The sequence below is a fragment of the Zea mays genome, chromosome 6 (assembly GCF_902167145.1).
Source record: "Zea mays cultivar B73 chromosome 6, Zm-B73-REFERENCE-NAM-5.0, whole genome shotgun sequence".
NCBI lineage: Eukaryota > Viridiplantae > Streptophyta > Magnoliopsida > Poales > Poaceae > Zea > Zea mays.
In genome coordinates this window covers 134,416,271-134,441,797 of record NC_050101.1, presented here as the reverse complement: position 1 = coordinate 134,441,797, position 25,527 = coordinate 134,416,271, and the positions used below count along the sequence as shown (strand labels likewise).

At 44.0% G+C, this 25,527-nt stretch overlaps 1 protein-coding gene and 1 pseudogene across 5 annotated transcripts; both read right to left on the bottom strand.

Moving 5' to 3' along the window:
- Nucleotides 1–315: 315 nt before the first annotated feature.
- LOC100280515 (CENP-E like kinetochore protein) lies at nucleotides 316–11,096 on the bottom strand. Of its 5 annotated transcripts, none has more exons than NM_001399070.1 (5): nucleotides 10,721–10,849; nucleotides 9,448–9,491; nucleotides 8,938–8,986; nucleotides 8,560–8,697; nucleotides 316–2,445 (listed from the first exon to the last, which is right to left on the bottom strand). In NM_001399070.1, exons 4-5 carry the CDS (start codon nucleotides 8,654–8,656, stop codon nucleotides 635–637), a joined length of 1,908 nt encoding a protein of 635 aa, NP_001385999.1. In that variant the 5' UTR covers nucleotides 8,657–8,697; nucleotides 8,938–8,986; nucleotides 9,448–9,491; nucleotides 10,721–10,849; the 3' UTR covers nucleotides 316–634. The 5 variants fall into 5 exon arrangements, with proteins under 5 accessions (NP_001385999.1, NP_001385998.1, XP_020394515.1 ...); XM_020538926.3 differs by having other exon boundaries at nucleotides 332–2,445; nucleotides 8,938–8,991; nucleotides 10,721–11,029; NM_001399069.1 differs by lacking the exon at nucleotides 9,448–9,491.
- Nucleotides 11,097–13,513: 2,417 nt separating this feature from the next.
- On the bottom strand, nucleotides 13,514–14,554 carry LOC103630032 (2,3-bisphosphoglycerate-independent phosphoglycerate mutase-like; annotated as a pseudogene).
- Nucleotides 14,555–25,527: the final 10,973 nt, after the last annotated feature.

The following is a 25,527-nucleotide window of genomic DNA, read 5'->3' as shown; positions in this document are numbered from 1 at the left end:
ACAGGGAGGCGCTCGGCGGCGGTGGGATTTAGGGGAGGAGCATCGAGGAGGCGGCGGCGGCGCGGGGAAAGGGATGCGCGCGGCGGCGGCGGGGGGCTAGGAGGCGCGCGAAAACGCCTGGGTGCATTCAATATAGAGAATGCACCCAGGTGCATTTTAGCAGCGCCGTATATATATATATATATATATATATATATATATATATATATATATATATATATATATATATATATATATATATATATATATATATATATATATATATATATATATATATATATATATATATAACTCAGAAGGTCAAACCTATGTTTCTGCCAAACACGTCTTAGATTGAAAAGGGAGTTCCATTGTGCAGTTCAGTTATTGACCACATAAAGTCGTGACTGAAAAGACGAAGGTTCAAGCATATCATAACATTCATCAGCGGACAGCAAGGAAAAAGAAAACAGCCACAGGAGTATGAAGGAACAACATAAATATCCCATCCCATTACATTCTACACACATACCACACAGAATTCTTTATAACATAAACTACACGGCACAAGTTGTGAAAGAACAGAGCTACAAATAGAACACGCCCAGAGACAAGCAACTGCGCAATTTGTTGGCAAACGGACTTTGTTCATTTATCAGGTTGCCATCACCAACGGCCTCCTGTGGCCTTGCAGCAGCTGCCTCAGCTGCTGATACCCGCTGCGGTAGTGTTCAATGGAGAAGCACAGCTGCCTGATGGCCTCCCGCTTTCCCTCTGCACTCTCGGATATCACAAGCTTCTGCTTCTCTACCTCGTCTTCCAGCTCAGAAACCTGCGCATGCAGCTCTGACAAGGACCTGTGTGCACTGTCAAATTCTGCCATCAGCTTGGCATGCTCTAACTGAAGCTGATTTAGGTGGTCATCCATTTGCTTCATCTTTTCGTCACGAATCATAATATCAGCTAGCAGTTTGGCCAACTCATCATCAACTGTGGTTTTCTCAGATGACAACAATTCAAGCTTTCTCCTGAGATCAGCAATATCTTTACTGAGGACAGAAATTTGCTTCTCATTATCGAGAGATTCTTCTTCCTTGTCAGCATAAACTTGGATAAGCTCTGCCGCCACATCGGACAATTTGTCTTCAAGAGAAGCGTTCACTTCAGATAACTTCAAAAGATCCGCAGTAAGAGAGAACTGCTCATGTGAATGTTTCTCCGAAGATTCAGACATAACCTGCTCCAGCTGCTTGATCTGGTCTTGGAGTACTGATTTCTCTTCGAAGGATCTTTCTAGCTGGGCTTCCAGGTTCTTGATAGTTTCTGGTAGCTTTGCAACCTCTGTACCTGAGACCTCAAGGCCCTTTAAAAGTTGCTCAAATTCGTTAGCGTGTTCTTTGAGCACTTCTTTCTCCTTTGTGACCTTTTCTAATTCTGCTTGTGTATTCCTTATTACTTCTTGTAGCTCAACTATCTCGGAAGCTGAATAGTCTAAGCTGTGAGCTGCCTGCTCGAGCTCTTTAATCCGAGACCTGAGCTGCAATCTCTCCTGTGAAATTTTTTCTAAGTCACCTTCCATATTCTTGATTATTCCATGGAGCCTTCTAAGCTCATCCTCGAGAGTAGACTTATCATGCAAATACTTCTCCGAGAGTACTCCAAGTTCATGCTTGCACTTACCAATTTCAAGATCACGATGTGCCAATTCAACTTCAAACTGCTTAGCAGCTGAGGCCATTGCACCTTTCAGCATTTCAATCTCATTTTTCCGCTCAAACAGCACAGCTTCCAATGCTTCCTTTTCGCTGTTGACTTCTGTTGAGCTCTCTAAAGCAAAATCTGTTTCTTCTGCATCCTTCTGAAGGGTGTTGGATTCCACATCTGAAGTGTGCAGGTTTTCTTCATGTTCAGTATCTTTTGAGTTGGTACTCAAATCTCTTTGGCAATGAGCATGTTTTTCCTCTAAAGCATCAAGTTTTCCCCTTACTTCTTGAAGCTCATCTTCTAGCTCAATATTTTTTTGGCTCAAGGCATAAAACATACTGCCATTTTCCTCTTTGGCCTCATCAAGCTCTGAATCAGAATCTGAAGATGATGAAGACCTTTCACTACCCTTCTTTGATACATCAGAGCTAACACCAGAGCCAATGGAAAAATCAAGGAAATCTGGTCCAGGCTTTTGCTTTTGCTGTGGCATATCAAACTCTGGAGATGTGAAACATTGTGTCTCAGAATCTGATTCAGAGACACCAACCGAGCCATATGATTGAAGAGATGATGGAATGTTTTTGCGTAGTTGTCCAGTTACATCGTCATATCGGGCAGCAAGAGCACGATACATGCAATAGAAGTTCTCCACATGAGTAATAAGTAAAGGCCGCTTCTCATAGAACACCTCCGCTTTTTCTGCAGAAAACTCTCCTTCGCCAATGAGCCCCAACATTTGTTTCACCTGCTTCTCCATTTCTGTCGATTTAAAAGAACACTCAGAAAACAACCATGCATACCTACCTAGAGTGGGTAATAAATATTAAAATAAAAAAGACAGGCACTATAAACCACCCTGTGTGGCAAAGAATAACATGTCAGATTGTTTATGTTAGACTGTATTACACTAAATTGTGTCTATGGGCCTATATCTATAGCCCAGCCCATGAGGCTCACTGGTTGTAACCCTAGACTAGTTAGCCTATGCATTATAGCCCCTTCACTAATCAACCTATCATCCATTTTACACTTCCAGATAGCCGACCCTAACACAAACCCTCCCCTGGCACCGGCACCCATGGCCCCTGCTGGGCCACCCCCTGGGGAGGAGGCTTCCCCCCTCTTGGGTGCCCTGCCACCAACCACTTATGTGTCGTCGCCGCCCATCTCTCAGCCACCATCGTTGAGTGCTGGATAGTGTTATCGTACTGTGTATTATAATGGTCTTCGCCCATGTACCTGTTGGCGCCGATCTGGGCGCCAAACACTAGAAAGGACCGCCTGGCGGTGCTCTCTGCGGAGGCGGGGACGGTCTGCGGCACAGGACCAGACGATCTGCGACCTGGCGCAGGAGCGACTCCTCCTCTGCGTACGTCCGGACGGTCCGCGATGGTGCAGAGGGTCTTCTTCCTCGCAGCAGACCTAGATCTCGCCTCTCGGGAGGGACCCCGTCGGGGAGGAGAGATCGTAGGGTGTGTCTTGGCATCGGCAGGCCACCCAAGACGCCTCTAGTCGACGTAGAGCCGAAGAGAGGTGGAGATTTGAGGTAGAGGGAGGCTAAACTAGAACTACTCCTAATGCATAAGGTAAAAACGAGAAGTAGACTTGATTTGATCGATTGTGGGGGGTTCAATCGGCCGTAGCCCTTCATCTATATAAAGGGGGAGGTCTAGACCCGCTACAAGTCGTTTCCCGAGCTAATCCTGCGGTTTTAGCTAATGAATCCCGCGAGAAACTCGGAACCCTAACTGATTCTGCGCACGCGCGGACCGTTCGCGGCACCACAGCGGATCGTCCGCGAGGACGTTTTGTGTGCTCAACATATGCCCCCTGCCTTTTGGTGGAGGTTGACGAACCAAAAGCATATGAACTAAGCCTGATGCAAGTCACCGGCTTTTTCAATCCAATATAGTGATCATTCAATAGAGCCCCAAAGCATAAAGGTCGTTTAGGATTGCATCTTTCTCGGTCGGACCATTTGATCAATGGATCAAAAGGAATAGAATGGAGGTGCCCTCCAGCCTGAATAGACAAAGGGAGTACGCATGTACCGTGGGTTCATCGTCGTACCATTCCATATTTGAACAAGACAATACATCGACGATGAGTAGGTGGGTGGAAAGCATCCTGGCATGACATGATGAATAGGTGATGCTTGTTGCGTCGTCTTTCAGGCCGTTTTACTCGACCATTTTGTTTTAGTGGGTGACCAGGGTTTCTTTGTTGGCCGATCGCGTAGAACGGCCTTCTTGCCAGCATATTTGGCTAGCAATTGATCAAAAGTAGGGCCAGCTTTTAACAGCTGACCATGTGCGTCATGTTGGCTTTGCCCTTGCGACTCTTTCCTTGATTTGTGTGGGAGGCTGACGCCTATGGCCATGGGCGGACTGTCCGGCTGAGTCAGCCGGACCATCCGCATGAGCCCCGAACTGTCCGCACCCAAGTGTCGGACAGTCTGCGATGCTCGAGTCAAGGAGTTTTGTTCGGCTGCTTGGTTGAGCCTGCCCCCCCCCCCCCCCCGTGCCTCCGGACTTGTTAGTCTTTCTGTCCAGAGCTTTCCAAGCAATCCCTTCTTGTGATATATTTGACGTGCAAAGATCGCCAATGATGGTATTTTTGTCTTTGCCTTTATCGGCCACTTCGGGCCGAACCAAGACCTTTTTGCATGTGGGTTCTATTGTATTGACAGGAAATGGTTGTGCGTCCACTTGCATCTCCTGAAAAGCCAACCGACCCTCATTTATGCCGATTGTATCTGTCGACGAAAAACATTACAATCATTGGTGGCATAGGAAAAAGAATTATGCCACTTACAATAAGCACGTCTCTTTAAGTCATCCATAGGAAGAATAGTATGAGTTCATCTAATGTTACCATTTTTAGTAGCTCGTCAAATATCGTATCGCATTTGGCAACATTAAAGGTACATTTAATCTCTTCTTGCTGATTCTTTTGACCCGGCTGTAAGGAAGAACATGCAGAAGATTTGGCCTTTGTTGGCCAAACAAACTCAACGGTATATACATCTGCGGATTCATCATCTGAACTATCACGCTCTACTAGATGTATAGTACAGACGATCGATTTTGATGTCTCTTTAAATCGGCTTTCACAGGCTAAAGCCCGCTAATGTAGCTGAGCTATTGAAAAGAACTGGGTCCCATCTAATTTGTCCCTTAAGTAGGATAGCAACCCATTAAAAGCCAGTCCTGCTAGCTCTTTGTTTGCAACATGGATCCGAAAGCATCGGTTTCTAGTGTCCTGGAACCTCCAGATATAATCGTTAACCGATTCTTCGCGTCCCTGTCAGACTGAAGCTAAATCAGCTAGTCCTAATTCATATTCCCCGGAAAAGAAATGTTCATGAAATTTACTCTCTAAATCATTCCAGGAATTAATGGAATTAGAAGGCAGGGCGGCGTACCATGCAAAAGCGGTACCAGTAAGAGATAAAGAAAAAAAATGAACACGAAATGCTTCCCCATCGGCCAATTCGCCAAGGTGTGCTAGGAGCTGGCCTATATGTTCGTGTGTGCTTCTGCCACTTTCATGAGAAAACTTAGAAAACTCCAGTATCCTTGCCCCTTATGGATATGGGACAATGTCAAACCGGTGATCATATGGCTTCTGATATGATTGCCCCACTCTAGCTACACTAACTCTGAGCCTATCTCGAAATAGTTCGGCCATCTCTTTCCTAATTTTCTCCATTGCGTCCGATGGCAGACCACCGGACCCTAGGCTATGGGGCTCATTCGGTCGGGCATTGTTATGCCGACCTTCTTGCCATGACCGATCGATAATGTTGATCGGCCTATGATTGTATGGCGTGTTGTGGTTTAAATATGTAGGGGGCGGAACGTACTGTTGTTGTGGTGTGTAATAATTTGGTGCATAGTGTGCGAAAGTAGGTTCTGCGTATGCGTATCCGGTCTGTCCGGTGGTACATCCGAACTGTCCGGTTGTGTTCGCTATTATTAGGGCGCCATGCGGTAGCCTTGGTGCGGTCCCGGACTGTCCGGCAGGGAAAGTCGGACGGTCTGCGTAAGGGCCGGACTGTCCGGGCAAAAGCTCGGATGGTCCGACCGTGTCCAAGGGCGCCGATCTGCCAAGCAGGGATGGCGGTGGTGGTATTTGCCCTGATATTAGTTCATCGGCATACCATATAATGGCTAGGGCTGCAAATCCCCATTTGTCGCCGATGTATTAGATATAGAATATCATGTTACTAGTTTCATATGATGGAAAACTAGGAGCAACAGACTTCTCCAACGTACGTGTTAATTTTCTAATTGATTCTTCTAACCCTTCAATCTGTTGTTTCATTTGATTCTGCTGATGATCTATATATTGTTTAATAAATTGGATGTCGCCGGGTTTACTTACATTGGGGACCTGAAGCGAAGATAGAAGAGATGCGACGTCGGTCTCTCCATGTTTGACAACTTTCTGGTGGCGATCCACCGTGTATTGTGACAAGAATTTCTCCTTCGCTTGACGCATGTAGTCCTCGTATTGTTGTTGCTCATCGACCGTCAGACTTTCAATAGCCGGCTTCAGGATATTGTCCGGGGAGATATCGGTGTGATCTTTAGAACCAGCCATTTGAGGGCCTGATTTTTAGTAGATCTAGACACCTGTCCCCAGCAGAGTCGCCAAAAAGTGTGTTGGCGCTGATCTGGGCGCCAAACAATAGAAAGGACAGTCTAGCGGTGCTCTCTGCGGAGGCGCGGACGATCCGCAGCACAGGGTCGGACGGTCCGCGACCTGGTGCAGGGGCGACTCCTCTGCGTACGTCTGGACCGTCCGCGCCTGGGGCTCGGACGGTCCGCAATGGCACAGAGGGTCTTGTTCTTCGCAGCAGACCTAGATCTCGCCTCCAAGGAGAGACCCGTCGGGGAGGAGAGATCGTAGAGTGTGTCTTGGCATCGCCTCTAGTCGACATAGAGCCGAAGAGAGGTGAAGATTTGAGGTAGAGGGAGGCTAAACTAGGACTAAACTAGAACTACTCCTAATGCATAAGGTAAAAACGAGAAGTAGACTTGATTTGGTCGATTGTGGGGGGTTCAATCGGTCGTAGCCCTTCATCTATATAAAGGTGGAGGCCTAGACCCGCTACAAGTCGTTTCCTGAGCTAATCCCACGGTTTTAGCTAACAAATCCCGCGAGAAACTCGAAACCCTAACTGATTCTGCGAACGCGCGGACCGTCCGCGCCACCACCGTGGACCGTCCGCAAGGACGTTTTGTGTGCTCAACAATACCTAGAAATATATTAATATATCCCCTGTCTAATTAGGGTTAGGGTTTCATTTCTCCAACATGGTATCTAGCCACTGTCTTCTTCCTCCCACCGTCCATGTCTCCCTTCTCTAAGCACCGCCTGCTCCTCCCACATGTCCGGTGGTGAGCCTGCCCCCACCAATTGCCTGCAAATGCGTTGCCGACTCTCCTCACCTTCCCCGACGCTCGGTCGGCCAGCTTCCTCACTGACGACCCTCTAGTCGCCCCACCACCGCTTCTACGTGGATGACCCGATCTGCTATAGCCGACACCGACGCTGTCCCCAAGCCCTCCCCCGCGGTCCCCTCCTTTGGCATCGATGTGGTCCACGCCCCCTCCCTCGCGGTCGCGGGCTTCTTCTCCAACGCCGGTGTGGCCCTCTCCCTCGTCGTCGATGCAGCCAACGCGGTCATCCCCACGCCCCTCTCCTCCATGGCTAGCTTGGCAGGCGATGCCGCCCTCGGCTCTTCCTCCCCTCATTGTGGGCCATCCCACGCGCTCTGCGCTGCAGGCGGCCACAATGCCGCCCAGCTGGACGCCCTTCTCTCCCGATCTGCTCCTTCCCCGACCATCCATGGAATGACACCTCCGCTAACTGGCGTCCTGCCCCAAGTGTCAGCATCTTACGGGCAGCGATAATTTGCACGGCTTCCTCCTCCTAGGCGTGTTCACGCGGCTCCGTGACTCTAGGGTTCTAGCTGACTCAATCTACCGTAGGGGCGCGACCGCCACCCTCCTCCCCGCGTCCCCGCTCAGTGCCACCAGTGGCTGTCGCGGCGTCAGCGCCTCCTCCCCCGCATGTTGTGCCCGCACAAGGCCCCTCCGCCGCCACCGCAAGTCACTAGGCAAACTCCACCGCCTCTGCTACAGCCGCCCATGCGGCTCTCTGCCCCGGTGCCAACCCCATCTACGCGCCCGACGCGGACACCCGCACGACCGCACGCCACCTCCTCCAACTTGTCATCTATAGTGATACCGACCGGGCGGGGTGCTTGAACACATACCGGTGCACCTTTAGCTATGTCGTGTTCCTTAGGGATAACCTCATCTCCTGATCGTCGAAACGTCAGCATGTGGTCTTCTGCTACAGCGCCAAGACCAAGTATAGTGGCGTGGCCAACAACATGGCGGAGGCATGCTAGTTCCAACAACTCCAGAAGCTTCGTAGCCCGCTCACCAAGAATACACTCATCTAATGTGACAACATCAACCGAGTCTAACACCAGCGCACGAACCATGTCGAGATTGATCTCCAATTCGTCTGTGAGCATGTCGCCATCGGGAATGTTCAAGTTCTCCATGTCCCAATAACCTCGCGGCTCCCCCGACATCTTCACCAAGGGTCTGTCCTCCTCTGTGTTTCTGGAGTTTTGATCCAGTCTCAATATCTACCATGGCTAGAGTTTCAACTGGAGAGGGTGTTAGGTTGTGTTGTATCTATGGGCCTATATCTATAGGCCAGCCCATATGGCCCACTTGTTGTAACCCTAGGCTTGTTAGCATATACATTGTAGCCCCTTCACTAATCAATCTATCATCTATTTTACACTCCTCTAACAATTTGGTAAGCATAGAAGATCATAGTCATTACCTTCTAGATTTTTAGAGAGCCACTTAGAATTTTGTGGACTAATATGATTGTCCCACCACCATGAGCGAGATTTTCCTGACTGCGCCTTTCTCTTCATGTTCACCAAAATATACGAAAAATCTTCTCTAATATGCAGATCTAATTGAGATTCAAAAGGAACAACAGTGAGTAGTTAAAATGGTACGCATGAGCAAACAATAGAACAACATGTAATCTATAAGAAACTTAAGACAATCGACTAAATTGTTCCAGTGCAGTCCATGGATGAAAGGGGAAAATAGTAAAAATCTTTAAAACGCAGAAACGCGCAACTGCTGCCACAGGCCCATAACAAGTTATGGTATTAATTTCAGTTCCAATTAAGTAACTACAGCTTACCTGTATAAATGCAATACTCTAGCCAACAGAGTTGGTCTTGCACTCTTGCCTGCACTATAAAACATGGCAATTACTAGCAAATTGTCTAAGAAAGAGCAGACAAACCGTAGAAATAAGGATGGCAAGCAGCAGGACTAGAATTCAGATGCAAAATGCCAGGGACCAGAAAAGTCAGGTAGCTATCAAGAAGAGGCATGGAATGATTTCACTATGGTCTTATCAGCATCGCTGTCATGAAGCCCAGGACAAGCAATAATTTGCTATCCAAAAAAATAGTAGCATATATGCACTGAACGACAATGACCCTTTCCAACATACTACTTTAAGAAGACTTATGAAAAAGAGATAACATGTGCATTTTGATTTTAGAGAAAATATACATTATATATCAGGGTTAACATAAGACAGAGTCAGCGACAAATAAACTTATGCTTTGTGAGCAGTATTTTCAGGAAAAAAAATATGTATATTGGGACATTTAGAAATTGATGACAATGAAGTTGATCAGACCTTGTATGATGATCAATTCTTTACATTAGTGAAAGGGTTGGGACCTGTTTATGACAACGGCAAGTCAAAAGACACATTAATTATAGCTCTAGTGCTGTTAGGTTGGTCAGGGAACTCGATCCAATGAACTGAGAATGAACTGAAACATAAACAAGAAGAATGGACAACACAAAGGACTGCCCCCACATTGATCAAAACTTGAGGATTGAAGCAAAATGCCGCAAACTCGAGACCAAAAATGCACTTGTCAATGTCCAGCGATGTAATAAATGAGACCACTCAATTTAATATTATTAAGTATGTGGGATCCACAAAACAAACATGGCAGGGCTCACACCTAGGAGGGCACATGGAAGCCTACGGTGATGGTCATTATCTCTGGGAGATCAGTTTCATTGAGTAAACAGCAAATAAAGCTATCAGTTTCCAGCTGCACAAAATATAACTAATTTAGTGCGTGACTCGAGAAGTAACGCGTTGCATTTTTCTGTTTCCCAATCCTCGAATAAATGCACTTACATCAGGTAAAAAAAGGAAATCTGTCGAATTTTAAACTCAGAAAATGTAACCCGCTTTCATATGTAGGTGGTACCCGTATTAATTATTGCATCCATGGGAACATGGGACAAACTGATGCCATTCCTAGCCCATGCCTGCGAAGGATCCAGATAAATTTGCCATGGTGCTGCCGACATTTCAGATGAACGCAAAGCTATTGGAGACTCCACAGCAAAAATAAGGAATGAGCACAGATGAGTTGAATGAATTGCTGCCAGATTGGTGCTTAAAGGTTGCTACCGAGGATATGATAGCAATCTAAATAAGAACATCACTCCCACAATCCCAGTAGCAGCATTAACTCTTGACACGGTTGAACATTTCAAGATAGCACAGAAACATCCGTGGAAGCACAGCATGAACCGAATCCCCCCGAGACTAAACAGATCGGAGCCGCGGCAAAGACGAACAACAGTGGCATCAATCTCCAAGGGGGAGCAAGATTTCGTGAAGAGGAGGCCAGGCCAGGCCAGAATCATCATTTGCTGCCGGACGCGACGATCGTCCGCGCAACCCTGTCCCCCACCCCCAAAAAAAACTAGTACTCCTAGGTACTAACCAAATCGATAAGCAGAGATCGACAGCAGTCCACAAAAGAGAAATTCCCAGACACCGCGACAAGCACGAAGGAGAGGAAAAGCCCACATCACAAATCCACCAACGACAATCGACAGAAGAGGGCGAGGATGATGAGGGGGGCCGGGCCGGGCATTACCTGAGCTCGCAGATCAACAACGCGTCAAGGAAGGGCGTCGGCGTCGCGGTTCTCGAGCGCAAGCAGGATCGGAGCGGAGGCAGAGAGCAGCAGCGGTTCCTGTTCCTCGCACGCGGAACTGCGCGGAATGGTGGGGCCGACCGGCGAGCGAGCGCTAAAGCCCAGAACCCGGAGGCGCGGGTGAGCGTTAGTGCGCAGTTACCGTAATGCCCCTGGCGTCTCACGAGCTGAAGGCATTTTATTTTATTTTCAGTTAGCTATAATACCCAGCGGGAAGCAAATGGCTTGGCCGCTTGGCGCTAATTTTGAGCGGGAGAGGGGAGGGTGCTCCGGCTCCGCCATATGAGAGCCGGGCCGGCCGCCAGTTCTGCTCGCTGCCGCGGCCGCAGGGAGCCGGGGACACCGGAAAACGGGAAAGCCTGGGATCGCGGTGCATGACCGGACCCGGGCATGCATCGGATCCTCTATTTCCTCAGCCTGTGCGCCCCCTGCCACGCCCCCAATTTTCTGCTGTGTTTTACTACTCTTTACACCCTAAAATAGTATTCTTTTCAAGCTAAACATACATCCATTCTTAAATCTAAGAATGTGTATGTATATCTAGACTAGGTGAGTGCCCGTGCGTTGCAACGGAAACGTATAATAACACGATAACTTATGTATATATAAATGTACGCTATATTGTTATAAGAAAATGTTTCAGAATCTATTTGTGATCCTACACATACATAAATTTTGTTATTTTAATTTAGCTATTTCACCATTACATTGCAACCATCAGTAACATATATACTTCTATATATGATTTTAATAATGTCATTGAGTTATAATGATAGCACGATTGGGAAAAATGTTATTTACAACTCAAATCTCAAAAAAAGTACTAAGAAAGCACGGAAATAAGGTAATTAACTCTGTCACAAGAACCAAGTGAACAATGAAATATCTCCATTCCAGCAAACTACATGACAGCCTAAAACTTAGAAAAAGATCAATACAATATTGACCATATATCATGGCCATCACCACTTATGAAGCATGGATAATATTGATCACATCGTGCACCTCCAACATGCATGGAAAGCTCTGATTCCACCCCTAATGATGAAGAGGTCGAAGCAGAGGCCCTTGACGGAGTAGGTGTAGTGCGCGGCGATGGCGTGGGCGTCCCGGACGAGCTTGCCGCACCAGGCGAGGCGGAACTGCAGGAGCACGTGCGTGAGGTGCGCGACATCGGTGCAGGTCCGAAGCGCGGTGATTGCGGAAGCGAGGCCGTCCATGTAGAGACAGGGCTTAAAAGACCACATGAGCATGAGCCGATGAGAGCATTATTGGTAAACACCTGCTCAATATAAATGAGTCACAAGATATTTAGAATTGGAAAAACAAATTTACCAGCAAACAGATAGAAGTTTATTTGCAAAAGTAGGAATGGAAAGTATAGATATATAAAATGAGAATATAAATGATTCACAAGATATTTAGAACTGGAAAAACAAATTAACAAGCAAACATCTAGAAGACTATTTGCAAAAGTAGGAACGATACACTTCTTACTTAAGTAGCATGGTTAATTAATTGAATCATCATATAGTATCGGCTTGTAAATAAAATTAACTACCATAATGGAAACAAACCACTAATAACACAATAAATTATAGAAAATCAATCAAAAAACAGCTGGGAGGAAAAGACATCACGTATACATTCATAGGAACAAAAAGTATGTTGCAATCTGCAATTCAGAGTAGTGGTTTAATCAAGTATAAGGTAGAAGACATCAAGTAGTAGGCTAGTTTGTCTTGTTCACCTGCATTCATCAATTCCAGCTTGCTATAAGAATATCATCATGTAGCGGAGTACATTGATCTTAGAAAAGTGCCAAACACTTGATGAATTAGTTATATACTTCAGTTCTCATACATTAGAAACAATGAACGGGAGTACATTGATCTGTCAAAATATGGATCAGCATGGAAACAAAGTGCATGTGCCATTGGTAGTCTTACAATGCAAACCATACAAGCAAACATTAAAAATGCATCCATACGTATGTATTTCAGTCACATCAATAGATATCTGTGACGACAGTCACACACTTACAATGTCATATATCAAGTACCGGAAGCAACAATATCGTTCTCTCTAGCTGAACAGGGAAGCCATCTGGCTGCTCAACGGATGTTGCGACCTGGTCCCATCGAAATCGAAGTTCCATTCCTGAGACACAAATTAACAGCGAGATGAAACACATCGCCCACGACCAATCACATTTCAAAATTCTCCATCTGTATCTCAGCAACAGCTCTCCTCAGGGTCTCCATTGGTACAGCTAGCTAAATTCAAACAACAGGTGACAAGCATTATAATATAACTGAAAAATAGCAAGCAACATGTGTTGCATAATTTCCAAGCAAAGCAGAATTAAAAAGAAAAGAAAATACAACAGCAGCGGCACATTTTCTTCAAACAGGATTAGCACTTTCAATATACAGTATTAAGGCAGTATGGACAGAACAATGCAAGCAAATATCAGCCTAAATTAGCACAATGTCAACATACTCCTCTGTAGCTAGAAGATTACTCTAGAAAAAAACTCGTTTCTGCAAATGTCAAATATCCTAGTACCTATGCAGTATAAGATAGTGGAGATAGCTTGCGACATTATCTTTCCAGAAGACAAGTGCCCCTAACAGGTATGTACAAGATTGTATTGAGTACACTTGGTAATGTTGATTCAAAACAAATGAACGATGCTGGCTTAGATGACTCAAGAGATTTATGATATTGAAGTGAGCAAAAAAGGTATCAAGAGAAGGGCTGAAAGACATATAGTACTTGCCTGCAAGCAAAGCTGCGAATGCCATTCTTCACCAAGTACTCCCCAGATGTTCTATCTATCTCTGGTGGGGAAACAAGGTAGTGACTTGGAAGCTTCCACTCACCATCATACTGAAGCATCCCAGCATATCGAATTTTGGGGACACGTACACGGTCAAAGTTGTTAAAATCTGCATACTGTTAGTGCTTTCGCAAGCATAACCATGCGATCAGCCCAGAAGTTGATAGTGACAACTGCATCACCATCTAATACAGGTCCAACAGCTTTGCCGATGTCATCAACTATCACAAATGGGGGCAAGTATTGATCATTAGCCTTGGGCTGTGCTCTCAGTGTTTTCACAGCCTCAAGTGCACTTTTGAATTTGTAGGGTGCTTCTCCGAGCACCTGAGCATCCCAGCCACGTTTAACCACATCCCAGTCATTCTGGAAGGTATTAAACACAACAAAACTGTAAGCCAAGATGCTAGACAATGAACACTGATGCTTGAATACGACAAGAAACATTCACCTCATAACGGTCCATGGTAACATACATCCTTCCACCACCAGATGCAATCTGTGCATCAATACCCTTGCCTCGAAGCTCCAAAAGATCATTCTCTAGGGTCTCCACGAAACCAACATTGCTTCCATCCAAAAATGTCACGCCCATTGGTAAGGATGTGCACACGAATTTTTTTGCTCCTCTCTCACTGACACCTTTCAGAAGTAACTGGATAGAGCAAATAAAAGTAAATCTTGTGGTACGCTTGTAACTTAACTAATATAAATTGAAGAAATATTATTAGCAAACCTGTAGTTGGTCAAGGCGGGAGTGGACACCACCATCACTCAACAACCTAATAAGGTGAAGAGTACCATTTTCAAAAGATTCTTTGATGTAATTGAACCCATCTCCATCATAAATCTTTCCTGAGGCAAGAGCTTGATCAACAAGCTTAGCACTATAGACAAAAAGAATGCAGTACTCAGTCAGATCAGAGAACATCTAGTATGAACTCTTAAGGACTAAAGGTTTTATTTAAGACTAACATGACAGATGTGTACATGGCAGATGTGGAGGTTTTCTCTTCAAAAAAGCTACAGAGAGCTCTGACCTTCACCGATGCAAAGGCTGAGGAACAACTCTCCTTCGAGGAAGACAGTGCTTCTGGAATATACAACCTTGGACTATATGAAAGTTCAAGGTAATCTTTGACACACATTGAAACAGAAAAAAATTGCTACTATGACATAATAACCTTATGGTCTACAATTCAAAAATTGCTCTCTGCAGTCACAAAACGTGCAAAAACAACAAACAATTCAAATTATTTGAGAGCATCATCTTTATAATATGAAATAAATATTGGACTGCAATTATCAGCTGGACAAATATCAAATAGTTCAAATTATTTGAGAGCATATATGCTAAAGAAATTTTGAGTTACAAACAATAGCTATCAGTTCATATAATCTATTTTACCAAATAAATAACTTCAGTATCCAAAACCGAGAATTGATACAAAATCAAAAATATGCCATTACCGACATCAAGAATCAAGATAAACTCATACTCTAGTTGTTGGCTGATGCACAACTAAACTATACTCACTAAAGTAATACAACATAGAACAATTGAATCACTACATGATATGGCCCTTGTGACATCTCAATAGGAGTCAATGCACTCAAAGGTCTCCAGGGCACCTATCACAAGCTCTACATTCTCACGGTCTTCTTTCAAAATATTGAGGAGGATAGGAAAACCTATTTTGAAAATTAGAAAGGAAACAATTGTAAATATACACCAATCTCATCAGAGCAGCTAGAGAACAAATATTATGGGTACAGAGAGAACGGAGGTGGATAAGGCGGTAAGCATCAAATCGACTTACCATCAAATATGTTGGCGATGCCAATCATGGTAGCAACTTGCCCCCACGACTGCCGCAGCGGGTCAGTCGTTCCCCTGGGTGGGTTTCAGATAAGGAGCGCGAGGGAATCAGGCACACAAACCTGCATGATGTTGCCGGTGCTCCAGGCGATGCCACAAAAGTTAAAGAAAATTGAGCAGATTAGGAGCAAACCTGTGCTGCTGACATACATAAACAATGTGACTGCTATCACTGCTGTTTACAACAACAATCGATGATTCCAATTTCTAGATGATGAGCTAGAACTGGCAGCTTGACACAATTCTCCAGCACCTACAATGCAAAGCAAGCATATCAAACATAAACAAATATTCAAATCTCCAAGCAGCTATCAGATCCAGGAAGTCATCTGGACTAAAGAAGATAAGTATAGAATTTACCTTAAGGACTAAAACCTTCGATTCAAAATCTGAAACAGGTGAAGAACAGAAGGCAAGAGCAAGTTCTAAGACTCTTCCTCTCTTGTATATTTTAGCATCATCAGCTAGATTTGATCCAGCAGATAATAACCGAAGCATCCACAAACGTTCCGCTTTAAAATGCACAGAACTGCTCTGCAATAAGGTTGGAAATAATGGAATGCTCTGCAATGAGAAGGATAACAATAATATTACTACAATTCAATACCTCTGAATACACACTATGGAATCTACATATATGCAAATAAAAAGGAAAGAATCGTTACCTGCAGTCTGACAGAAGTGGAATGCATTAAAAAAATCTCATGACAGTAAATTGAGCATGTGAGCCATCCAGTAGCGTCAAAGATGCTTCTGCAGCAAAAACAACAATAATGGAAGGTATCTTCTGCCACTGTTCGGATATCCCATTCTGAAGGTATGTCAGAAGCAGCTGAAGCTGTCAGGTTTCCTTACTTCTCTGAGCATACTGTAAATATGTAAAAGTACATTTTAAGTGGTTGGATTTTTCAAGAAAATAATAGACATGTTTCCCACAGAAGGATAAAACATTACAAATATAGAATACCATACAAGTGCTTTTTGCACTCACATCTATATGTCATAGGAATGCCCCCAGAATGTCAATAGGCATAAAAGCCATCACAAGTGAATATCATTAACAAATAAAAAATGTAAACTACAGGAATTTCAACATACTTAAATAAGCACATAAATGTTTTAACAAATGCTAGAATTTGAACATACTAATACAAGCATATACATTAACCAACAATATGTTTGCCCAGTGAAGATAAGTTGTAATACAGAAAATCCAATATAAGAAGCTAGTAGTTGATAAGAATATAATAAACCAGATAAAATTTAGAGATTCATGAAACAGCAGGTACCTCAAGGGATTTTTTGAATGTTCCTAGGCACTCATATCCCAACATCCTTAATTCATGATCAGGAGATGCTATACTAACAAGCTAAGTGTGACTGCAAGACGCCCTAGTCGCACAAATTCAGTAGGTTCAATGTAACCCATGTGAAGAGTATGAATTGAGAATCGCAAGATAAAAAAGGATCGTAAATTTGAACATCCATTTTTTGAGATGTTACCTGCCAACCAAAATCATATGAAGATAGATCGGCAAGGTACAATTAAATAACATTACTGTGAAAGCACAAAACCTAGAACAATACCCAAACTTTAGTTGACACTATTATTCTAGAAATTACCTCAAAACTATCAGCAAAGTTATCTCGTTGAAGTTGTTCTAGTGAGAAAACAGAAGCCCTTGTAGATCTTTTATAGCAATATAGCAAAGATGTCTTTGCACAGAGCTTGGAATCAACAGGTATGTTCTCCCGAAAGAGCGCCCTTCTCTTTTCAGTAATTTCAGCATTCTCTGTGTTATGCGTATCTGATTTTGAAAAATCTAGTTTTAGTTCTTCTCTAAATTTCAGAGCAGAAGCTCCCCACAGATGATCAACTTCAGTAATGGTTTGGAACACGGGTGACTCTATCTCATTCATAAGGTGAAATATCTCCAAATCTGTTTCACTAAGGGCTGCACCATAAACAGACAAAAGCAAGAAAACTAATTATCTTGATCCACTCAATTGGCTATTATTCTGTTGTCTGCTCTTAATATCATACAGTACCCTTAGTAATCTGATGGTTTCAACTCTTCTCTTTTCTGCAATAGAAATATCTGCCTTATTTTCTTCCATGAAAGAAAAATCAACTAATTTCAAAATACTTGGAGCTGGCTGTAGCATCCCCCTGTGGTGTTACAAGCAGATGGATACTTAGAAACTTCATTGCATGTTATTGTCAATACAAAATTGGAGTGACCCAGTATAAGTTCAAGAATTTCATCAGCTGAGAACTTTCCTTGTGATAGCACAACAAGAATACATCGAATTGCTTTTATTGCGACAGGATCATTGAATCTATGCAAGAGGGATGATCTGATTAATTGAGCAAGGAAAGGTATTGATTTCAGCTGATTTAGGTAGCTTTGAATCTCTGAAGACAGTTCAATGAAATTCTTGAGAAATACATATTCCAGAAAACAGATGACTTTTCGTTCCTTGGTAGAGAGTGATAAGATATTGTCACTCGATGGGAAATTCATGAGTATTTTATCCGTAGTTCTGACCAGTATGCTAATAAAATTTAGCTTTGCTTTGTGCACCCTATTGGACTCCCTCTCCGAAGCTACTTCATTGGACAATGATTTTCTAGGAGATAATAACAGCCTAATTAGTGATACCTTCGCGAACAATTCATCAGTAAACTTCATAATGCCATTGCATGAAGTGGGATTAATATCATTAACATCAGAATCAAATAGCTCAGATGACTCTGGAATAATTAAACTAATTATAAAGTCACTAAAATCTTCCTAAAAAATGTTCCTGGTAACAAAGTTTTTCCAAGTTGAAAACCCTTTATCGCATAATAGTAGTTCAGAATAAAAGATTGGAACTGCTTCAAGGAATTCAGCACATTGCCTATAGTCATTGCTGTGAAATTTCACGCATGATAAAGCGGCAGGCAACAGAAGTATAGCACCATCTTCTTGAGCCCACAAATTGTTGGAATCCGAATCCTTGATTTGCAAAACAGAAGTGTCTTTGTTTAAAATTTCCAAGAATATCTGGCTAAAAAGGTTCAGATGCATAGAACTTGCTTCCAAAAGCAACAAGATTGCTTTTGCTTTAACCTTAGATGTGGGGAAAATGCAGTGATGAAGAATGTCAATGGGAGTATTGATGGCCATTGTAGATAATACCATATGGAATGCAATATTGTCAGTGTTCCATCCTGCACATCTTTCTGTGTAATGAGTATGACAAAGTGTTGGGGACCTTCGGCATCCGAAGGTCCTCAAAAACAGGATTTAATAGTGTTTCTGGAGTATAATGTGTGAACAGGTATCTTCGGACTCAAGTCAGGCATTACAGTAGACCAGAATAGTACGAAGGATTGGTGAATCGCCGAAGATGTAAGCAGGAAAGCTTCGGCGTGACAGCAGCAGATGAAACCGACTTAAAGATGAAAAGGCTATTTAGACCTCGACAGATTACTATAGAATTATTATCGAGAGTAAAGGGCATTAATGTAATTTTGCACGGGCTGCGTCCCGTGCCTATAAATAGGTGAACAGTAGCCCCGTACTGTTCACGCTGACTTGGCATTCACTTTTTGCGTCACACTTGTACTGTCATCTCCTTCCAATTGAAGGTACACTTGTAATTCAATGATATTTCTGTTTATGCCTGATAATAATATATAATTGTTCATGTTGTCTTTCATATTCTTTATACTTCATCCTTCGTCATTATTTAATGAGTTTATGAAGGTACGTCCTTCATGACCTTCGTCCATAAAGCATTATATCCTAAGGGAAATAATGCTTCGAAGGACGAAGGACTTTAACGATTAACATTCTCTATGTTGCCTTGTTCTTAACCCATAGCACTTGAGAACAAGTCCCCAACATTGGCGCCCACCTCCGGTGAACTCACTTCCACTCTGAGTTTTTTGAACACCTTCGGCGATCATAAACCTTCGTTATGGCGCCAAAGAAGGCTTCAGCGACTGGGGCTGCAGCTCTGCAACCACTGGACCACAATCAGGAGACAGTCTCCTTGCGGGAGGCCCGAAGCCAGAAAAGGAAGGCTGTCAGCCCGACACCACCAGAGGACGAGATAGATCAAGAAATCAGAGATATGGAGATGCTTCATCAACAAGTACAGAGGAAGAAAGAAAAGATGGTCAGGCTAGCTGAACTGCAGAGGCAGATAGACGAAGCCTCTGAAGAAGTTCGTCATCTTGCTCAGGATGAGCAACACCGAAGGCCTCAGCACCAAGACCTTCATCAGGAGGGTTTTCCCAACGAAGATGACTGGTATGACAATTTCCATCATGGGAATTTTGTTTTTGATGATGCTTCTCCTCTGTCCGCTGAGCTGCAGGCTACACCTTGGCCTCCGTCCTACAAGCCGCCTCAGCTTCTCGTATTTGATGGCCACTCAGACCCGAAGCAGTTTTTGATGAGCTACGAAGCAACAGTATCTTCGTATGGCGGCAATGCTTCAGTCATGGCCAAATCTTTCGTTATGGCTGTCAGAAGTGTTGCTCAAACCTGGTATTCCTCCCTTCGACCAGGGACGATCACTTCATGGCAGAAGTTGAAGGATTTGTTGTTAACCAGCTTTCAAGGATTTCAGACGAAGCCGGTCACTGCTCAGGCTCTGTTCCAGTGCACCCAGGATCACGAAGAATACCTTCAGGCGTATGTCCGAAGGTTCTTGCGTTTGAGGGCACAAGCACCAACGGTGCCCAATGAAATTGTCATCGAGGCCATGATCAAGGGGCTTCGGCCAGGACCGTCAGCTCAGTACTTCGCCAGGAAGCCTCCTCAAACTTTGGAGAAGCTGCTCCAAAAGATGGACGAGTACATTCGGGCCGATAATGATTTTCGTCAAAGAAGGGAGGAAGCTTTCAGGTTTTCTGAAATGACCAGGGGCTTCGGAGGGAGGTTCTACCCGAGGCACGTGAGATCAATTCATAACTCTACACAAAATGATGACAGAGGAAGCCAACAGCAAAGGCCACAATGCTCCTCACAGGCTTCGGGACAACAGCAAAGCTCCTTCCGACCACCAGCTCCAAGAGGCAGAGGCGCCAGTGGCTTTGGAGGAAGATTTGGCGATCAACCGAGAAGAATCTTTTGCTTATTCTGCGGTGAGAACAAAGGCCATACTACCAGGATGTGCCATGTTACTATTCAGAAGCAAAAGGAAATAGCTGAAGCAGCAGCACAACAAGCTCAGCCGAAGCAGGTCATGCATACAGCTTCGTATCATTCGCCCTACATTCCAGAATATGTGGGCAATCATCCTGCAGTTTCTGTTGCTTCGGCGAGTCAGCCTCAAGCTTCTTGGCAACAGCCTCCGCCTCCACCTCCGTTGCAACAAGGCCAGCAGCCAGAAGGGAGCCAGTATGCTCCACACCAGAGGGACTTCAGAGAGCAGTCCGAAGCTCGTACAGTCAATAGCACTGTGCCAGAGTCAAAGCACATCTATTGACAAATATCCTACCTTAATAGCAATCTTTTTCATTCAGTTTTATTTTCTGTAATAAAGGACATTGTTTAGATTTCATGTAATTAGTTTCGTTGAATCCTACAAGGAAAATATATTTTCTTCACAGCCTTATGATAACAAAGAGGACCTTCGAACTATCGAAAATTCTTCGAAGCAACAAAAAGTCGTTCTAAGGAACGCAGAGTAAGTTTGCCGAAGTCACAAAAAGTCGTTCCAAAGGGAGCGCAGTGTAAGTTTTCTGCTCCAAAGTCGTTCCAAAGGGAATGCAGAGCATACAGCGAAAAATAAACGCTGATACCGCCTAAGTAAAAGGCGAAGCGCGAAAAGTCAACGCGAATACCGCTGAAAGTAAAAGGCGAAGAAGCTCCTAAGGGAGGCTTACAGCGAAAAATAAACGCTGATTCCGCTGAAGTAAAAGGCGAAGAAGCTCCTAAGGGAGGCTTATAAAAGATTGTATTTTATTGCAGGGATGCGTATGTATCTTCGGAATAAACATCATCTCACATGACATAACATCATCGCATCATTTCGCATAGCATAAGCATCATACATCATTTTGCACATGGCACAAGAGGTGGACACATTATCAATCTACAGAAGAACGCTTTGAAAAAAGGGAGAAATCATAGTCACAAAAAGATACATCATTGATCTTCGGAAGTGTAGCTTCGGAAAATATTTTCACGAAGCCTGGATATTATTCATCAGAATATTGGATATGGTTGTGACAAAGAAAAATTCTTCTTCACGAAGCATGAAAAGAAGGGAAGGTGTTTTTTCGTCAAAGACTCAAAAGCGGTACGTGTAAAGTTTCATGCATCGTAAAGAATTGACTAACAAAAATAGGTATATTACATTTGGGGTTACAAAATGTTACAGTATATTACATTTCAGAAGTTTTCACAAAAATACTTAATCCTCTCTCAAAACGACTTCTGCAGCCTCGTTCAGGAGCCGATTGACGACTTCGTCCATAATATCTTCAGCCATCTTTTTAATTTCGTCGTCTCCTTTCGGCTGAGGGCCCGAAGACGTTTTAGCAGGATCTGAAGTAAGACAGGATACGGCTACATTGCTATTACAAATCGCAAACAAATCTTAAAGCCTAAAGATTACAACACAATAAAAACTATTAGTTAATACCTAATTGACCTTCGGCCTCTGCGCTCTTTTCAGCAGCCTCAGCTACTTCTCTAGCATCGTGAATGCCCTTTTCACTTCTTCGAATAATTTCTCCGGCCATTTCTCGGCCACCATTATCCCAGATATCGGTAAAAAATTTTCCACCAATTATACTAGCTTCGACCGAAGGATCTCTTGCATCTTCAAAGGACAAAGCAGCTTCGGACTGTGCTAAAATTTTTACATGTTCGCAGCCCTTCTTCTCTAAGATGGTGGCAATCCCTCTGGCACCAGAGAAGGCACATATATCTCCTCGGCTATTTAAAATTTCTTCGAAGGCCTCAGCTTCGTGGTCGATCCATTCGATAGGACCTTCGGGATTGCCTCTCGTAAAGTTTTCTTCGCTTGAGAAGGCGCCAACCCTGGCGAAGCTAGCTTTTAACTTTTTAACACACTCTATAGATTTGTTATAGCATCTCTTTTTGGATGAACGAAGCTCTTCAACAGTTATTTCTAAGTGATCGGCCCATTGGTCGCTGAGTTCTCGCTTTGTTTCTTCAAGTATGCGTTCTTCCTTGGCTCTGGCCAGTTGTTTCCGAAGATCTTCAATTTCCCGCTTCTGAGCTTCAGCTTGGCCTTTAAAAGCAGCTTCGTCCTCCTTTATTTTATTTATCAATGAGTACAACATTTTATCTTTTTCGAGACCTTCGTTCCTCAGTTCAATAACTTCGGAACGAAGGTTGCTCAGGGCTATAGAACACCCTTCGTCTTCAGCATCTTTCTGTGCCCTGAGGGCATTGCTGAGTATCAGGCCCTGCAAAGAGAAATATGTCTGCGTCAATAGGTTTAAACAAACGAAAAAATTTGAACTCAACAAAAAATACAAGGATTTCATTTGTCGCACCTTTAAGCTATTGTAAGCTAGGCTGTCGGCCAGATCGTTCTTTGACAGCACCGAAAGTCCGTCTTCTAAAGTTGGGAATCCGAAGCTCCTGCTCATCTCCCGACAGACAGAAATTTCCTTGCTGTCGGGGAGACAATACAAGAAGTCTTCTTCTCCACTGCCATTGAATATTAATGCCCCCTTTGGATATTTCAGTTTTTGGGCGTAGTGCTGGGCCTCTTGCTCTTCTTTTTCTGATAATTTTTTCCCCGAAGCATGACGAAGAATATAGTCACGAACTTTCGGGCATGCTTCGGGGGCAATGACACCGGTTTCTTCAACAAAAGTTGGCTTTGTTATTTTTTCTGCCTCACTTTCCAAGGATTTTATCTTTGCAGGCTCTGAGGGCTCAGCTTCGGCTTCAGTCTCTTGCCCTGGAGCTCTAGAACCAGAAATTTTAGTTGTTGTTTCAGAAATGACAGCAGCCCTCTTCGGAGGTGTGCTTGAAGATTTGATCGTTTCCAGTACATCTAGCACATTAGCCATTCTCTTTCTTTTTGGAGTCACTGCTGGCACTTTTTGATTTTTTACTGTATCAATGTTTGCTGCGGGACTCAAAACTTCTGATGTTTTGGATCCCTCAGTTGCTTCTTTTACCTCTTCCATTTTTTCTGCGAACGGCGCTTCGGCCTTCTCTTTCATTTCTGATAACAAAATCTTCGATTGTTCCAATTCTATCTCTGTTGGCACTTCGACCGTTTCTGCGACTTCTGGCAGCAAGGTTGGCTCGGCTGGTTTTTCAGCTTCGGCGGCCGAAGGAGTTTCTCCGGTAAACTCAGGCACCGAAGCTGGTTCAATATAGCGCGGCCGATGTGTGAGGACCTTTATCTTCTTTCTTTTCGGTTCTGGCTCGCTAGGAGCAATTGCAGCTTCTTCCTTTGCAGAGGTTGTGCTTTTTCTCTTCTGCCTTCGAATGGGATAGCAATAGTCAGGGTAGACAAATCCGATTGCATCAAATACCCGATTCAGCCTTTTCTTTTTTCGGCCTCCGAAGGCTGCTGACATTGCAGTGTCTTCGGCCTTCGAATAAGCCCCAAGCAGTTCATCGCTTAAATTTTCAATACTTTTTAACCAGTCATCATCTGGCTCAACGAATTTATCTCCAAATTTAAAAGTATACTTCAACCTGATAAGTCCACCTTCGTCGGCCTCTTTTACGGTTTCTTGTGGCATTTCCCAATTCTCCGCGAGCGGCCATACCCTGAAGGCAATATGCTCTTGCACTAAGTCTCTTGTCCCAATGAAAGAACAGACTGCGCCGAAGGCCCTCTGGCATTCTTCGGCAACTTCATTCATTTCAACCTTCGGCCTTCGAAGGCCGAAGCTTTGCCAAATAGGGCGCATAATTATACCTTTGATATCTTCTCGTATTGTCAGATCACTCTTCACATAGAACCATTCCGTCATCCAGTCTCCGGGCCATCTCTTCCGAAAGGTTGGCACGGGGCAGCTTGACCCGGACCGAGAAACAAAACTGTAGCAGCCAAAATTGTTGTGATACTGTTCCTTACCCCAAGGTTTTGTTTCATATGATAATTCATGTATATTGCAGAAGCTTTTTGCGTCAGGCTTCAGACCTTGGCTTCTCACGGCCCACACGAAGATATTCAGCTTTATAATTGCCTCGGGGGTAAGTTGATGGAGATAGATTTCGAATATTTTCAGCACCTCCACAACGAAGCTGCTCAAAGGAAATCGCAGCCCAGCTTTCAAAAAGCTTCGGTACACTACGACTTCATTCTCTTCAGGGTGGGGGCAAGTTTTCTCCCCTTCGTCGGCCCTCACAATGGACAAATCCCGAAAATACCTTCCTCTCATGTTGATAAGATGATTCTCTTTGATAGTTGATTTACCATAAACTGAATGGCTTGGTCGCCATGGACGATCTTCGGAGTCTTCACCACCACTGTCCACATCATAGCTGTCACTGTCACCAGTATCCTCAGACAAACCTTCCAGAATCTCCTTGGTGATTTTTTCTGTGTTGGTCTTTGACATCGCTATAAGAAACCCCAAATTTTTCTCTTCGTCGAGGCTCAGCTTCGTCTCAGCAGCAGTCTTCTTATCTTCGGACATCTTCGGAGACACTAAAAAACTATTTTTAAAGCCGAAGCTTCAAAACTAAAAGCTTAGCAAATCGTAGTGCACAAGAGCTAAAAATTGAGTGAGCGGGAGCAGGTGGCCAGAGAGCGTGTCAAATGCGCTTGCGGTATGGCCGTATTTATACGCCGAGTGCGTTGAAAATTGAAAGACCCCGCTTGTCAGTGAATATTGCTATTCTAGCAAAGGGAAGGTGTTTTTTCGGACCTTCGGCGTAAAACCTTCGTCCAGGTCGCAATCTAAATTTATTATTTTGAACAAATTAATATTGCGAGGGGCTACTGTTGGGGACCTTCGGCATCCGAAGGTCCTCAAAAACAGGATTTAATAGTGTTTCTGGAGTATAATGTGTGAAC